Source organism: Populus alba, chromosome 4 (assembly GCF_005239225.2).
Source record: "Populus alba chromosome 4, ASM523922v2, whole genome shotgun sequence".
NCBI classification, from domain to species: domain Eukaryota; kingdom Viridiplantae; phylum Streptophyta; class Magnoliopsida; order Malpighiales; family Salicaceae; genus Populus; species Populus alba.
Genome location: NC_133287.1, coordinates 18,214,951 through 18,233,746, shown reverse-complemented (window position 1 = coordinate 18,233,746; position 18,796 = coordinate 18,214,951). Strand labels below are relative to the sequence as shown.

Below are 18,796 nucleotides of genomic sequence, written 5' to 3'. Positions count from 1 at the left end.
TCTGTTAAAATGTCTTTTGCTTCTCAAATTCATAGTAAACAAAAAAAAACCAGAGAGAATTTAAGAATTGCATTAACAATATCCAACAAGATGATTTCGTTTATGCATATGGAGCAAGCTACTTTAAAGATGATTTTGTTTAATTGACAACTAGTTGAAGGTGGTGACGAAAAGTGAATTTTAAATTTCCTGAACAAGGATGGAGTAAAAAAACATACTTGATTTCTAAATCAGAATCTATATTTTTGTGATTTTCAAGGGCTAAAGTTGCATTTAATTAAAATGCTACACGCTGTGTAACGCAGCTGGAAAAAATATTAATTTTTCTTTTCTATTTATATCTATTTAAAAAGTAAAATGACCCCAAGAGATAACTAACAGGACGTAAATTGACAACAAACCAAAGGTCTACAGACACCATAAAATTTCTTGTTGTTTTGTATCAATTTTGCTTTCTAATTTTTTTTATTATTATTATTTAGGAATTGAAACCAAGATATAAAAAAATGTTGTTTTCAATGGATAAAAATTGACAACAAACTTTTTAAAATCACTTGAAAACTAAAAGAATCGGTTTTCAAAGCTTGTTTTTACAATTTTAATCTAGTACTTTGGTCGAGACTGAATCTGAGACACTCGGGTTGGTGAGGGATTGGATATAAGCCACTCCAAGGTCCAAAGGTGAGGGCGGATTAGAGTCTCGGGTGCGGGGAAACTCGGGCTTCAATGGACCCAAGACCAAGAATGGGATTGAAGGCCAAGACCAGGACGCTCGGAGTTGATCTAGACTAGGTTGAAGATGTCCTGAAATAAAAACTTTAATGGAGGATTGAATTTTATATATAATTTTTTTTTTATTTTTTATAGAGTTATTTTAATTTTATAATATATATTTGATAAGTTAATTGAGTTTATTAAATTTATTTTTTAAGTTGAATTTTGTTTTAAATTCCATAATTTAATATTGAATTTATTGAAAATTAAGTTTAATATTTTTTTTTTTTTTTCTATAAGGTTATTATAGTTAGCGTAGTTGACATGTTAACTAAGGTTAATCTAAATTGAATTAATATATTGTCTTAATATATTGTTAATTTTTTTAAATAAATATCGTCTTGATATTTTTTAAAATAAAATTATATATTGTGTTGAATTGTTTTTTGAACATGTTAAATCAACCAGGTCATATAAGATCAATCTTTTTATAATTTAATTTAATTTTTCTAGTTAAAAAACACTGAACAACATATAAATATTTTTTACATTAATTTTTTTTTTTGAACCCGCAGCTTACATGTAAAATGATCTGGATTTTTTTAACTCTACATTTAATTCCAAAATCTTAATAAGATACGGGAGAATCACAATCTAATTGATAAGTAATGCAACTAATTTATAAATTATTTTTATTAGTCTAGCTATTTTTAAGAATATCTCCTTTATGATCTCTACGTGTTTCAATCTTTGGAGAAAGCGAAGGTAAAAAATGACAATACAAAAATGAAGCTCGTAAGATCAAAAGTGGGTCAGCAGAGATCACATTTTGTCATGGCCCTTGACTTTGAAGAGTCCCAAGTACTATTCGTCAAGTTCACCTTCTGCCTTGCTTTCTCAATCGAATCAAAATCATACAGAGAAGCATCCCATTCTCAAGATATGGAAATAACAGCAAGATCGACAGAAAGAAACTTCAAGATTGAATCAATTCTATCTTTGTATCTAAGGACATGACAAGAAAATAAAATTCCTTTTCTTTTTATTCTTTTCCTATAGCAAATACAATCTAGCAAGATACATGACTATTCCTCCCTGACTTTTCCAACTCTGTCACTGTTATTGTTGATCTAGCAAGCAAGACATGTTCTGTCATTTTTTACTTACAGTCCTCATTGCTTGATTTGAAACTAGGCGAACACAATTTTGTTTACGCTAACTAAACACACACCATTTGTCATTTTGCCCATTTGCAGAACTCCGCCGTGGCTCCAGAAGGACGGCCGCTGCGAAGCGCCGGCATCTATAAAGTAGAGTCTAGCATGACGTTCCTTCGACGTTTTCCATTTTCCATAGAATCTCCGGGGCTTTCCTTACATGACTATTCCTCCCTGACTTTTCCAGCTTTGTCTGAAGTCAGAAACTAATTGTTTGACAAAAGCACTTCATTGACCAACTTCTCCAAACTAACGGATGATGAACCATCTGGTCCAGCTGCCTCTTCAGCCAGTTTTTTCCAGTCCATGGCCTTTTCCCTCATCTTCACACCCTTCTCTCCTTCCATTAGCTCTCTTACAAGCCTCTCCACTTCTTCCCTCTTGACAACATCATCAATCTTCATGCCAATTCCCCATTCCTTGCAAGTATATCTACAATTCATTGGTTGGTCTGCAAAGAATGGCCAGCAAATCATTGGGACTCCAGCAGCTAAGCTCTCAATAGTTGAATTCCAACCACTATGAGTTAAAAAAACCCCTACTGATGGATGATTTAGTACTTCTTCTTGTGGACACCAACTGGCAATATAACACTGTTCTTGATTTTTTTCTGCAAATTCAGCTGCCAAAATTGCAGCATCACCGATAACCAAATCTGACCTTATTATCCAAAGGAATGGATGCTTGCTATTAGCCAGTCCCATTGCAAACTCAACTACCTGTTCTGCTTTTATTACTATTAAACTGCCGAAATTCACATAAACCACCGATTTGGGCTCCTTGGTGTCTAGCCATTGGAGACAATCTCCTTCCTCTTTCCTCAAACTGTAGCCAATAGACTTTAAACCATCTTCAGGAATTTGATTAAGAAGTAACTGGTAAGGGCCAATGGCGTAGACACGAGGAAATATGGATGACAGGCCATCCAAAACATCTGGCTCTAATGCATCAAAGGTATGAACAATAATTGCAGAAGCCCTAACGGCACCCTCAACACTATCCATCAAGAATCTAAATATATAGTTATCTGGATTCGTATTTCGAGCAAATGGAAAGTCCATAAGGCATGTGTCTTTCATACCTGGAATCCAGTCAATAGTTGTGTGAAGATAGCTCTCATCTGCTATAAAAAAACACATGAAATTGTAGTTTAGAGCAAGCTCCCCAATTCAAAAACACATTTTCAGCTGCAAAGTAAGTACCTTTAAGTGGAGTTAACCCTTTGACCCTTAGAGTATTGAGTTGTTTAAATGCCATAACGCCACAGGCAGACATGGTAAAAGACATGACCACAGGAACTCCAATTTCTTCAGCAGCTTTGATGGTGAAAGACGACATGAAACCATCAGAAACAATACAAGTTACTGAAGGAGAGTTCGAAGACAAGCTATTCTTTCTGAGTTTGGCAAGAAGATGTCGAAAGAAAGCCAGGAAATTTTTGGTAATGGAGTTGAAAAGAGAAGCTTCATCTTGGGTCATGGCCTCAACATCTGAAGGAGGGAGCCCATCAGGAATGGTTTCAAAACGAAAATCAGGCAAACCATCTAGAGAACGAGGGCCTCTTGACCTCAGGAAAAGGTTGTGATTGAATTCTGTGTTGACGAAGGTTATGTAAAAACCTTTGTGATGAAGTAGCTTTGCCAATTTAAGCATTGCTTTTATGTGGCTTTGAAATGGAATTGGAATGACCACAGCATGAGGCTTATGATAAGCTCCTGTCTTGGATTCCATTGTGCTGGCAATATGGGTAAATCAAAATGCAACAGTAGTGACAGAACGAAAGAAGAAGAGGAGAGATTTATAGAAATGTTGAAAGTTTTGAACCCTTTCTCACACACGCCACATATATAGAGCACCCTAACTTCAAAATGGCCGTATGGTAACTTGCAATCGGGCCAACACAAAATAAAATGAACTTCAAAAGTGGAAAAAATATGATGACGACATTATTTTTTCCTGATTTATAATTAGTTGAAAAGAGTGAAAATTATTTAAAAATCCAATACACATTAAAATATGTCATGGCCCTTGATGTTTTTTTTTTTCATAGCAAAAATATTATTTTGCCCTAAAAGCAATAAAATATAGAATCGTTGACTTAGAGTTTTTTTTACTTTGCATTAGTTTTTTAATAAAAAAAAAATATTGTGCTGCTCGATAATAGTGTGTTAGGGGTTTTAAATTTTAATGCATAGTATAATTACATCTTTAACCTTATAATAGACAAAACATAAGCTTAGTATTTGAAGGTAATTTTGTACTTTCATATGGATATTGTGTGTGATTGTTGGGTAATAAAATATTTTAATTTTTTTATAATTTTTAATGCTTAATGCTTGGTATGCCCCAAAGCGTGGTTGGCATCCATGTCCGGGGCCACGTGTGGAAACTAGTGTATTCTTTTTTTTTTTTTTTTACGTGAGTGTTCGAGCCAGCTTACGCGCACCACGACTAATCCCACGGCCTACTGAACATCCTGCAAACCCAATGAGCATGTAATGCATTGCGGGGGTGACAGGCGTGCACAGTAAAGTTTGAACCCTGGTGCAGAGAAAGGAAACAAGCCCCTTCCACCACTAGACCAAGATCTCAAGTGCGAAACTGGTGTATTCTGAAGTGCCTGGTGGCTACCTACCAAGACAGTCTTGGCCAAGAGGTAAACATGTCGAGACGTGCACGCAGAGCTAACGGCCAGCCCAAATAACCAGAAATTTGATCTCTCGAAATAAGCATTGACTAATGGGCAATAATACAAATGTTCTGCTGTTCGGTTTGTGGGAACCCAGTACTCAAAACCAAAAGGCCCGGCATGAGGTTTTGAGGACCGGACTTGGGCCCATGCAAAATTACAACATGAACTTGTTCTAAAATATTCAGAAAGGAAAATAAAAAAATCGATGTGGATTCATCGTGGATCATGCTTATCAAAAAGGAGACCTCACTGGTGAGGCCCACAATAATTTGAGAAGGGTTCCAGGTCCACCTTAAAGTTAATTTTTCTTTTTGAAATTGACGGAGGTAAAGTCACCACAACAAGGGGAAGGAGAGCATCAGTCGACACAGAGAAATAAAAGCTAAACAACTCAGGATATAAATGGTTAGTACTTGACAGCCTCTGCAAATGTTCGTAGTTTTTTGTAGCATGTCCACCATTTGGAAGGATGCTTCTACATGCCACTCAAGATTGGTCAGAGCACATTTATTTCATGACAGTGGACAGCCTCCTTCGGTCCCATTTCAATTTTAAAGGAAGCCAAACAAGGCACAGCAGTTAACGGGCAATTCCGCCACACACCTCCCTGAATTGCTCTCTTTATAACCCCATACCTATTATGGTAGGCATTTTTTGAATCCAAGATGGCATGTGAATTACGCAAAATTATTTCACCGACAGAGAAAATAAAGCCATGGATCGCAGAACTTCCAGGACCACCTAAATGAGCCAGTTCTCAGGTGGACTGTAAGAGCCAAGCAGGCCAACATTGTTCATGGAGCCCGTTTTCAACACAAACATTATCCAATGAAATTAATGAAGAGAGCATATACGTAGGATTAACCACTAATCAAAAGAACAAGTAGAGGGTCTCAAAGCAGTGGACCGCCAGGTGAAATGGGGACGCACAGAAGAAGGTACAGCAGAACAGGGAGCTCCATAATTGGCGATGGCTTTAAGCTGTGCATTATTCATGAGCTTTATGAACCGACGTGTTCCAACCTTTCCAAAAGAGAGAAAGGGAAAGGCTCATAGACTAATAGCACCTGCAAATCTGCGATTTGCCCCCACACGACCACTCCAGCGTAAAAAGTTGGTCAATAAAGAATAGATTCATCCTCATGGCTCTCGACTCTCAACAGTCTAAAGACTGTTCATCAACAGATGCAAAAATCGCAATCACCCCGAGAAGCGTCGCATTCTCGAGCATTATAACAGTAAATAAAGGAGCGAACATTGAATCAAACCAGCATGTATATTCATATATGTTGTGTATAAACACTTTAGAAAAAGAGTGAGAGATTACAGCTTGAAGCAAGATACTCTTTCCTTCAACAAGATCCAATCCCTCTCTACTACTCAAGGCCTATCACCATCATACCGATTTGATACCGCAAAACAAATTAAACCAGAAGCACCCAAACACATGCAGAAATCACCACCATAAAACATTCATTAAAATCTTAGAAGAACAGCAATGGAAACCAAAATGAGCGACCACGATAAGACCACCTAGAAGACAACAGAACTAAAAAACAATGGTAAAAAAAGAGGTAGAAATAAATTAGTAAAAGAGAACATGATAGAAATCACATATTCTTTTACTATTTCCAATCCTCACACTAAAATCAACGTCCACTATTAGGACAGTCCCTAGCAAAATGACCAGACCCGCCACAATTATAACACCCTCCGCCTCCTCCGCCTCCTCCACCACCGTTTCCACCACCATACCTTCCGCCGCCGCCGCCACTACCACCTTGTGGACAATCTCTAGCCATATGCCCCGACTCCCCACAACTATAACACCCTCCACCACCACCTCCACCGCCATACCCGCCACCTCCTCCGTACCCGCCACCACCACCACCTCTCCTACCTCCACCTCCATAACCTCCACCTCCATACCCACCACCTCCTCCTCCATATCCTCCTCCACCTCCATATCCGCCGCCGCCCCGGCCCCCTCCGCGGCCCCCAGAGCCACCGCCATAGCCCCCTCCGGATCGGATGCCCTGAACTGGGTTTCCACCGGGGGCAGTGACATCAACAGCCTTAGTACGGCCATCATCAGAGTTTTCAATCACAAACTCAACCTCTTCACCATCTCCGAGGCTGCGATACCCTTCGGATTTGATGGAAGATTGGTGGACAAAAAGATCGTCGCTGCCATCATCTGGGCTTATGAAACCAAACCCCTTTTGGTCACTGAACCACTTGACCTTCCCAGTTTGCCTCTCACCCATGCCGTTTTCTTGAAAACTAAAACCCTAATTTTGAAAAGAAGAGATACAAGAAAGGGTTGCGTGGCCTTTGGGATGTGGGTGAACGCGTATTTATATAGAGGGGGGGGGGGTGTGAGTGACACGTCCGATTCTTGTTTTGCGAATAACAAAGAGACGGCTATTGGAGGAGGTCTAATGGTTAGGGATTTTTGTGGTGGTGAGTTTGTGACCGTTGGATTCATAATTAATATGTATTTATTATGGTAATTGATAATTAATTTTGATTAAGTTTTTACTTTGACATAGCTATTCGTCCTCGATATGTTTTTTTGTTTTGACAAAAGAAATTTTAGCAATCCCCTGCATATTGAACCGTGCTTCCCAACAAATCAATATATTTTTAAAAAAATATATAAAAAAATATTTAAAATATAGACAATGTTTTAAGCTCTTTAAATCTGGCAATCATATTAAATCTAAGACCATGTTTGTTTCCTGGAAAATAATTTCCGGGAAACTATTTTCCAAACTTTCTTGTGTTTGTTTGTTATTAGAAAAGTTGGTCAACGGAAAACACTTTCCGGTCAACAAAAAATACTTTCCAATTAACGGAAAACACTTTCCAATCAATTTCAGTCAAAGAAAAATTTGACTTGGTTTTCAGGAAAGTGTTTTCCCTTTAGCTGTGTTTGTTTTTCTGAAAAATGAATTTTCGGGAAATCACTTTCAAACTTTCTTGTGTTTGTTTGCCAGTAGAAAAGTTGGTCAATGGAAAACACTTTCCAGTAAAAGAAAAATTTGGCTTGGTTTTCAGGAAAGTGTTTTCCTGAAAAATTTGAGGGGAAAACACTTTCCGAAAGTTGTGAAAAATTTAGAAATGTCATTATTTGCTGATTATATTAAATTTAATCCTCAAACTTTTGATTGGTATATATATATTTTTTTTGAATATTTATTTTTCAATTTCATCTCTTAAAATTTTATTTTTATATTAACTTTGGTCCTTATTTTTATAATTGCTATTTGCTTTTTCCTTATCATATTTTTATTAAAAAATTTTATCTATCAAATTTGGTTCTCATTCTTTTTTATTGTTACTTATTTTATTTGAAATAATTTATGAAATGTTGATTATTATTATTTTAATTTCTTCATCTTTCATTTTTTAAAAAAAAAATTTAGATTTGATCTCTATTATTTTGATTATTATTTATTTTATTTGAGATAATTTATGAAATTATATATTTTTTTTTCAATTTCATTCTCATTCAACTTTTTAATTTGTAAGATTTGTTCCTCGTTATTTTTTAATAAGCTATGTATGAATATAGGATATAATAAAAAAAATCATCATTATAAATACTTTTTAGATTTCATTTTTTTTATTGTAAGTGATTAAATATTTTATATATATTAGATAAACTTGAAAAAAAAATTAATTCATTAATAAATTATTTTCCAGTTCATTTTCCCATAACACAACCAAACACTAGAAAGTGTTTTACAGTTCATTTTCCATAACACTGCCAAACATCGAAAAATACTTTCCCGGAATTCACTTTTCCCGGAATTCATTTTCCAAAAGGAAACCACTTTCCTGCAAACAAACGGAGCCTAAAAGCTTGAATTGGGCTGAAATGCCAAACTAAAAAGACATGGGTTTGCCGACACCTTTCAGACCCAAGGTCTGGTGCCTTTGCCAAACCTGAGTTACTTGGGTTTGTTGGTGTCATGCCTAGATTTCTTGGGTATGGCATCCCCTACAACACCCAATTAACATGGCTCTCGCGCCCATCTCAAACCTATAGCGCCTTGGGTTTGGCTGTCTTGCCATACTCGAGCATCTTAGGTCTGGTAAACATGTTTAATCCAAGTGCCAAGTGTCTAACAGTCTTGCCATGCCCAGACATTTGGGGTGTGGTAGCCTTGCCAAGCCCCAACGTATGTTGCTAACCTAAGAAGTGATGTGGCAGTTCTATGTAAATGATAGAAACATCCCTATATGCAGCTTTATTTTTGTTGAAACCCAAAGATAATTTTGTAATTGAATTGTTCAATAAAATGAAAAGACGGTAAAGCCCCTCAACATGATTATATATTTTCCCTCCTTTTGTGGAATGGATATATATACACTGTTTATTTTTCTTAGAAAGACAAAACAAGCATCCAATCCAGATATATTTTTTTTTTTCTTGAAGAGCTAATTGGTATCTATACTGCAGCTCAAAAAATCCAAATTGATCATTATATCCCCAATTATTTTTTTAATACCAAATGTATCTCATGAAAAAGACAATCTCACCCCCAGCTACATGCTTGGCAAGTTTTTCGAGCAAGAACAATTACATTATTATACTGCTTCAATTCACATTAGTTTGTATCTTGATAAATAGTTAATTTATAAATAGCAAAATATTGATCTCTTTTAGTATATTGTATAATATAGTTATCTCATTAGGGACTCTGAATCAATAAATAAAAAGCTATTTTAGCAGTAACGTTTTGTTGTTGTTTATATAGTTCTTTTATTATAGGTGCTTTGATAAGGTTAACCCACAAAATCAAATCAGTTTTATTTCATCAGTCGTTTCTTTTGAAGTGTTTTTTGTCAAAGGTTAATAAGTTAGTTTTCTTTTGTGTTCCCTCTCCTCCATTTATTGTGCATTATCAAACAAATATCATGACCGAAGATATCAAAAATAAATTAAATTAAAAAAGATGGTAGAAAGTGTAGCTATATTACCATAACAACACCTATAAAACACTGTTGAAATGATATTTTATGTTTTTCTGTAGTTTTCTTTCCAAATTAACTCTTCAACAACCTAATTTTTTATTTTTTTAAAAAAATTTATCATTTATTATTAGATTATCTTTAAAATTATACTATAAATTTTTTTTTGTTGGGTTTATACTGGTCACGTGAATTTTAATTTTTTTTTTCTTGATTTCAATTTTCAATATTAGATATGTTAGGAAATGAGGCTTCGTAATTGTTTTTATTTGCATTATATGGATTTATTTTAATCTCATGACTCGGGTGGCAAGTTTAACAAATTAACTCGAGTCAACTCAAGATATTTTCTTGTTGTTTTTTTTAAATGATTTTTTTTATTTCACCTTTTAACATTGAGTTGGTTATAAACCAGGTTTTATAAATATTTTTATTTGCTTTCTATTGGATTTTTGGATTGGAAATTTGACTCTTTTTTTTTTATTCACTTCCTATAAGATTATTTTGATATCATAAATGGGTTACAGGGCTGACAAGTTGACTTTGTTTATTTTTTTGGATTCATTTTTAATTAAATATTTTCCTAATCAAGCCTTGTAATATTTTTTATTTTTTTTTTCATGGGGTTATCCTCTTGGATCACGGGTTTGAAAAGTTAACTTAAGTTGATTCGGTTTTTTTGTCATTTTGTAATTTATTTATTTTTTCAATTTTACTCTAAAAACATTAAATCTTATTATTTTTATCTAGTGTTTTTGTTTTCAATATCAACTTTTATTATTAGATTTATGAGAATTGGACTTTTGTAATTTTTTTCAATATATTTTATGTGTAGTTTATCTTGGTCACGTGAATTCCTTTTGTTTTTTCCCTTCTTGATTTCAACTTTAAACATTGAATATGTTTATTTTTCTTGTCCCTTTTTAATTAAATGTTTTCTTAATTGGGCTTCATATTATTTTTTAATTTGATTATCACGGGGTTATCTTGATCTCATGATCGGAGTTACATGATTGGAAAGTTGAAACGAGTTGACTCCGTTTTTTATATATATATTTTTGATTAAATATGTTTTATTCAATTTTACCCTCCAACAACTCAACCTTCTTCTTTTTATTTTTATTTTTATTTTTTCAATTTAATATTTCAATATTAAGTTGTTTGGAAATTGAACTTCATAGTTTTTCTTAATTGTCCTAGTCCAATGGAATCTTTTTTTTTTCTTGGTTTCAACAATCAACTTCAAATCTATTAGAAAGGAAGCTTCGTATCTTTTATTTATTTATTTATTATGAAGTTATCACAATCTTATGATCTAATTCACGAGTTTAGCAGGTTAGCTCCGATTGACTTGAGTTTTTTTGTTATTATTTTTATTTTTTTCTGCGATCTCATCCTTAAACACTGGGTTAGTTTTGAATGTTGGGCGTTGTAATTATTTTAAATTTATTTTTTATAGGGTTATTCAAATATCATGACTTGGATTGGGTGTTTAGCAGATTAACTTGGATTAATTCATATGGTTTTTTGTTCTTTATTTAATTTAATATTTTTTTAATTTTTCTTTTAATATTGGATTGGTTAAGAATTAAGCTTTATGATTTATTTTAATTTTTTTTTTTATAGGGGTTATCATGATCTCATGACCAAAATTATAAATTTAACAGATTAACCAAGATCGATCTAATACGTTGCAGTCTTAATATTTTTTTAAAAATATTATATAATATATTGTCATGATAATATTTAAAGAATATATCATATAATATGAATTATATTTTAAATTTATAATTAATTGTTTTATTAAAAAACACGTTAACAAGTTTTGATTTTTTTTTACGTTAAGAAAACCTACACAGGATAACATACCGAATTCTATCACGATAGCAAGTTTATGATATATACCTTTTCCTTTGCAATTATAGTCCATTCAAATGTTAAAAGATTAAAATCTAAAAGTTTTTTTTTTCTTTACAGTATTTCGGCCATGAAGTGTATCTCGAAATTCATCTTCATTTTTCAATTTTTGCACGTCGACAGCACCAGGCCGAGGGTGCATTCCTCTCGAGAGGGCTACATGCAAGTTAGTTCGGTTGTGACAATCTAGACCTTTGTCGGCTAGTGATTGAAACAACCGTTGTTTGTCGTCATTTGCATTTTCTAATCTTATTACTTCTGTAGCAGTAGATTTTTTTATTTTTTTTTAAACTGTGAATGCTCGAAGACTAGTCAAAGGTGGTCAATTCAAAGTCAAAGCATCTGTTGGATTGGACTTATCGATGAGGTCTTGTCCCTCTATTCCATCAAGGTAGACTTCAAACTTCTAAGCATCATGTGGCGATGGAATAGCGTGATTTTAAAAATTAGACTTCAAACTTCAAACTTAATTGATTTTACAAACAAGGTTTGTTTGGTTTGGAAAATTAGATTTTAAAAATTATTTATCTAGTTAAAACTGTTTTTTAATTTGTTGTTTAACAAAAATACAGTTAAAGAGTGATTGGTTAACATTGTTGTTTAAAATAAAATGACATGTAATAATTTCATAATTAGATTGGAAGTGTGGTGTAGTGTATTTTAAAAATAATTTTTATATAAAAAATATAAAAATATTTTATATATATATATTTTTATTTTTAATATCAATACATTAAAATTATAAAAATATAAATAAATTAATTTAATATTTTTTTTTAATACAAAGACTCTTTTAAAAATAATTAAAAGCAAAAATTATTACACTCCTCGATATGTTGGAAGTGGGGTCTTAATCCAAAAGCACAAAAAACATGGATTTGTTGCTTTTTATTAACTTAGGTTCAACCTTAGTTTTGATGGGCATGCCACTTCCAAACTGAGGTTTGAATGTTTATCACACACTATAAAAAACTAATAACTAGGGGTAAACCATTGGTTGTGTCGCAAAATTGAGAGGAGGACTGGCATAGAAAAGATATTGAATACAGGTGGTATGTTTAAATTTAGTGTGAAAAGTACAACTTAGTCCTTAAAATTTCAAAACTAGAAATGTTCAGTTCTTTATTTTTTTAAAATTCAATTTTGATACAAGATTTCATTTTCATTATTTTCAAGTCCCTGTTTGTGAAGGAAATAGTAAGTTTTGTTGGATTTCGATGTAGAAGAGAAATTCAATATTTTCACGTATTCTTGCCACCAAATTGGTTTATCATGGTGTCAACAGGTTTCATTTGAAGATAATAGCTTAATAATGGTTGTTTAAAATCTCAACCTAAAATATAAAAAGTAGATTGAAGTTGAGGAAAAAAAATCTACTTCATTTTGATTTTGTGTTTTATGATAGTTTCTAGGATTTTTTAGGTTGATAAATTAGTTTATAGGTGTTTCAAGAGTATTTGTGAGGTGTTGCTTGGTTTAAATGGATTTTCAAGCAGGGAAATGAGTCTACCTTGATTTTCCAGCCACCACCGTGGAGACTGCAATCTGAATAGGCAAACGACATGTCATTTGTGTTTAGCAGGCGATGTATTGTTTGATTATTATTATTTTTTAAAAAATAGAGATGGATGACAAGTTAGTTACCTCTTAAAAAGAAGAAAAAAAATAAAGCCCAAGCAAGCGAGCCCAGGCCACCAGTCAAGTGCGCCTAAGTTCTTTTTTGTTTTAATGGCCTGGACGTGTTGAGCCACACAACCCGCACTCCTAGGCTCTTCTTAGGGATTTGTTTATATATATATATATATATATATATATATATATATATATATATTTTTTTTTTTTAATGCATAATAAATTTAAAAAAAATAAATCATTAGACCCGGTTTGATCCTTAGCACGGATCAAAATTTTGACGAGTCGAGACATAACATTCAAGCCCTTTTTTTTTTCAATTCATTTTTCTTTTTTTAAAATGCAATTTCATCTTCTTTTTTTTTTTAATCATCTAGCTTAAAATAAATTATTCGTAGTTGAGATCATGTTAATGACTAGGATTGTAAATTTTGTCGATTAATTCAAGTTAACCAAATCCAATATAATATGATATATTTTTTTTTTAAAATCTCATCTTTAATTCTTTGACAACTTCTCGACTTACTTCTAGATTTAATCCAATTTATGATAAATTAAAACTCAATCCAGGCCATCCATAAAAAGAATAAAGGAAAGGAAAAACAAGAAAAAAATTATCAAATAGGTTAAGTCATTATGATCATGCTTATCATCCACGTGTTTGAGTTTCACATGTTAATCTTTTTATTTTACTCTTTTGATTTTTTTTATATAATTTCTTAATATTTTGTTGTTTTATTTTTTAGCCAGGGTTAAATAATGTTAACACAATGAATGCGTGAATTGTGACACTATTTAATCGGCCTGATCAGTTAACTCTTGTCCTCTTATGTTGGAAAAAAATACACTAATTTTGTATTTATTTATTAGCATTTATAGTAATGAATTAAATTTATTTGATAAATTAATCTGAGTTTTTTTATCGTTATTTTAAATATCTTATCCCATCCAGGTAAAAATAGCAATGCTCGTATTTTTATACAATTATTAGCTTCCCGGTGCACCGGCAACGAAGCACGAGCCCAACTGCTAGTCATAAGCTATGCTAGTGATGAATAATTGAAGAGGCAGATATCTGCCTGCAAGTTTCAAACCTTGTCCAGGACCAGGACAGAGTGTGGTCAAAATGTACCATTTAAGAGAGCCAGTCTGGGTAACTGAGCCACAGGAGAGCAAAAAGCTATCAGAAACAGCTTTTTCCTTTTCACATAAAATATTTAATAATTAATAATATTAAATGAAAGGGTTCTCCCATTCCCATCTCTGTTCTTTTCAAAGACGGGTTAAAGGAAAGTTAAAGTGGCAGCGTACCGTCTGGCCCCAGCACTGTCATCAAGTAGTTTATTGATGGGTTTTTAGAGTGAAATGATGGTGGCGCATTGCCTTTTATTTTGATTGTAATTAAGCACTAATAAAATGTGATTAAGAAGCCTTCAAGTTCAACTAAAAAGTTAATTTCAAACTGACACGGAAGCAACAATCAGATCAGTATTTACTTGATAAGATGGTTGCATGTGTATTTAATCTATAAGTTTTATTTTAATTAATGCAATTTTATATGATTTTAATTGATTGATGTTATCAATAAAATTATTATCAAAATCATAATAATTAGAGTTTCATGTGAATAGCTAATCTAAACTTAAAACTATTTGTTTATGAGGTGGAGGTTGTAGTTGAAGCAAAACACATGGAGCTAAACGTTTAATAAAAAAAAAATAGTAATTATTGTTTATGGGTCCTTTTTATTTATTGTGTTGGAAACACAGGATTAGAAAAAAACAGTTAAGAGTTGCTTTCACATGCTCCCCACTTGTTTCAGTAAATAATTGAGCTCTTATTCTTTATTAACTCTATCCATCATAATAAATTGATCCTTGAGGTGCTAGATATTTATGCCAAATAATTTATTATACATAGAGATTCTTTTTTTTATATGCCAATGCCAAGCTATTACTAGCTTTCTTCTTATAAATAATGATTATGGCCATGTTTGGATTATGGTTAAATTATCGTTATTTTGCTATTTTTTAAAATAAAAATTAAATTAAAATTTTATATATTAATATCAAAAATAAATTTTATAAAATAAAAAAAAATGTTATTTTAAAACATAACTACCAACCTATCCACCTGATACAATAAAATAAAAAAATTTTAATTTTTTATTTTTAATTGTGTTTTATTTAAAAAATTAGCGTTTAACATTATTCAATGACACTAGTGATAAATTAGATGGAGATCGTAATCCCAATTTTATTTTTGATGATATTTTACCTAATGTGGTTGCGTGCATAAGAAATCAGGGAAACTGTAGTCCTTGTCGGATGTATTTCATACATGATGGAATTTTAGATAGTTTAATGGAACAATGAAAAATATTTTATATAAAATATTATTTATTTAACGATGTAATAGCAGTTGTTAAATCTACAATATTTAAATTAAAAACCATCAATATTAATATATATTTTTTGAAATTATTCTACAACCTCGGTTTGAAAAGTATTTTTTAACTAAACACATTAAACTACTTTTTGTTCAACCTTAATTTCAACCACAGTTTTAACCAAATATATATTTTTTAAAAACAAACTCAACTAAAAGTACTTTTTATTAAATAACTTTTTTCAAACCACAACCACAACAGCTACCACAATGCCGAACACACTAAATTTCATATAATGCGGAGCATGAATATATTAATCTCCAAAGTGGAACGAATATAATGAAGTTATATGTGAGTAGACGATCTAAACTTAATAACTCATATAATGTGGAGCATGAAGATACTAATATATTTATACTCATATATGTATGGCCACTTAGATAATTATCACATTCAGACCTTTCAATATTAAAAAAATAGTCAGGATTGATAAAAATCAACTCGACTACATAATGCGATGGACGCAAGAAAGGGGCATTCACATCATATATATGGCATATGCGGTCAGATGTGACATAACAAAAAAGCCTTTTGAATACAAATAACGTATGTAATAATATAGAGAACTCCATATGTATTTATTATTACTTGTAATTTGATTTTAATTTTTTGTTGCTATTATTTATTTCCTAATTTTGAATTGTATTTTTGTTTTCATAGGTACACTTGGTTAGGATACAATGTATGCGAGGCACGCCATCTTCATCTACACGTAACGTTTCTCATTTGCAGGAGCTATATAGATCAAAGGTCATATGGAATGGGAATGTGTGTTTGTTTTTCATTTGACAATGATGGCTAATTATTGTGCCAATTATCCTATAATTCATGTTAGTACATCGTACATTTTCTTTTATTATGTAGGATTTGGTTAAGATGTATTACAGATTCCATAAGTTAATGACACTTTTAGATCCTGTGATCCCATACATCATACAGGCTGATTTTTATTACATTATATGTCTTCAACACATAAAGATGGATCATGACTTGCACAAAACACTAATTGAGAGATGAAGACATGGGACTAGTATTTTTCACTTTCATGTTAATGAGATGAAATCTACATTGCAAGATGTTGATATTCAGTTTGGTTTGCCTGTAGATGGGTGGGCATTTACTACCATGGATATCAAGAATAAGATCACTCTAAACGAGAGTGCATTCGAATAAGCACTCCTTTGTAAAATGTTTTGGGGAAACATTTTATACATGAGATGGCTTTGGATAACTTTTCTAAATTACTCGATGATTATGATGACAAGATCCTATAATGGTATGTTAATGTATACTAATGATTCAATTATTTATAGGCTTGTCTATATCTTATTTGAATTCAATGTTATGTTATGCATGTATGCTAGAGTGTACATACTTTACATGTTTGATAGTATACTTTTTGTAGTTCTCTATAGGATGCATGTGCCCTTGTTCTACCTATCATTGCTGGAAGATTTCTAATCCATTCCAGTATGTAGTTGAGGTTCAAATGTCCTTGCATGTTTTGTATAGGCATTTGTGTTAAGCTAGTTTGGGAAAATCAAAGCAAGTTGAAGAATATTTATTGTTTTTACAGGTAAAATAAATGTAATAAATTTGTTTTCTTCTATTGGCTTCAAGTTATCAACACCCCACACGTACATTTGGAAAACAAAATGAAGTATTTTCAGTGAGTATGCGATGAACAAATGAGGTTGTTTTTAAGATGAGATTTCAAAATCTAAATAATTTGTATAGATAGTTTACTTGCTATTTCAGCCGTGTTTTAAAGCTTCTATTCTATTCTACTTGCCTCGTTGGGGACATATTATTTTTTTCTAATACAAAAAAAATAAATATGTAGATGTTATAAACGAGTTTTTTAACATTGAATAAATTAAAAAAATTATAAATAAAAAAACCGATACACATATATAATAAAAATAAAATGAAGATCATAGGTGTTAATAAGAATGTGTAAGATCTCAAATTAATTTGTAAAGTAGTAGAAAAATGAGATAATATTGTTATTGCTATAGTGAAATGCCATTTACTTTTAGTTTTGTATAATATTTTTTTTTTAAAAGCGCAAAGAAAAAATTACTAAAACAAATTAAAAAATAATGAAGATAACAACAACCAAAAAATGGTACAAATATACCAAGTGTAAAGTCATAAATATTCCAAGTGTAAAGAATAAAATTAATATTTTTTCCAAAAAAAAAATGTAAAGAGAAAAAAAAGGAAAAAATAAAAAATATTACAAGAGAATAAAGATAAGAAAAAAATGGTGATAAATAGACCAGGTATAAAATTACATATTCGTCATCACTATAGTGCCTATTACAGTAAAAACTACATTTTTTTTTATTATGCTATTTCTACGACGAAAGAGGGTTTCCTTTTAGTATATGTAGTAGATTTTTGTGAGTGATTTGTTGCAGCCCGAACAAAAAACATTTTCAATGTAAAAAAAGAGTTTTAAGAAAACCAATTTGAGACTTGAATCATTGCTTCAATTGATAATAAATAATATGATTAAAAAAATACAAAAAATAGATAAATTAACAAGCAAAAAAATGCAAAAAAAATAATTTGAGCCAACTTGAATTATGAAATAACTCATTGATAAAGGGAAAAATTGAGGGAAAGAAAATGAAAAAAAAAAACCCTTAGTTAAACTGGGTCAACTTGCAAACTTTGCGACTCTAGATATAAGATTGAGATAATTTCAAATAAAGAAACATGAGAAAACAAGTTTAAATATCAATTTCTATTAAATCAAATGAGACAATAGTAACTCAATAAAAATAAAAAAAAAAAATAAAAGGTATAACTCAATCTTTAGCAAATAAAATATTGAACGATAAAAATTAAGAAAAATATAATTTTAAAAAGGTTGAACAACTCGATTCAAGCCCACCTGGATTAAGATGCAAAATCTCTAACCTCATTGTAATACCAAGTTTGAAATAAAATTGAATAATATCATGAGCCTAAAAAATCAAATAGCTTAATGTTGAATGACAATAATGAAAAAAGAAAAGAAAATTAATTTAAAAACACAATGAAAAATAATATGATTCAACCTTTAAAACCCGTGACTCCGGTCATAAACTCAAGATTAACCTCATAGCAAACAAGAAGATCAAAGTTAACCAATGTTAACTCATTAACCCCACAACCATTAGCATATAATGAGGATTAACCAGTTGA

At 31.6% G+C, this 18,796-nt stretch overlaps 2 protein-coding genes across 3 annotated transcripts; both read right to left on the bottom strand.

Moving 5' to 3' along the window:
* Positions 1-1,733: 1,733 nt before the first annotated feature.
* Positions 1,734-3,827, bottom strand: LOC118040474 (7-deoxyloganetin glucosyltransferase-like). Of its 2 annotated transcripts, none has more exons than XM_035047431.2 (2): positions 3,134-3,827; positions 1,734-3,054 (listed from the first exon to the last, which is right to left on the bottom strand). In XM_035047431.2, the coding sequence occupies exons 1-2, from the start codon at positions 3,660-3,662 to the stop codon at positions 2,138-2,140; spliced, it is 1,446 nt and encodes a 481-aa protein (XP_034903322.1). In that variant the 5' UTR covers positions 3,663-3,827; the 3' UTR covers positions 1,734-2,137. The 2 variants fall into 2 exon arrangements, with proteins under 2 accessions (XP_034903322.1, XP_034903323.1); XM_035047432.2 differs by having other exon boundaries at positions 1,734-3,051.
* A 2,053-nt stretch (positions 3,828-5,880) lies between these two features.
* Positions 5,881-6,989, bottom strand: LOC118040480 (cold shock domain-containing protein 4). Its single transcript, XM_035047442.2, has one exon. It carries the CDS (start codon positions 6,888-6,890, stop codon positions 6,273-6,275), a length of 618 nt encoding a protein of 205 aa, XP_034903333.1. The 5' UTR covers positions 6,891-6,989; the 3' UTR covers positions 5,881-6,272.
* Between the last annotated feature and the right edge of the window lie 11,807 nt (positions 6,990-18,796).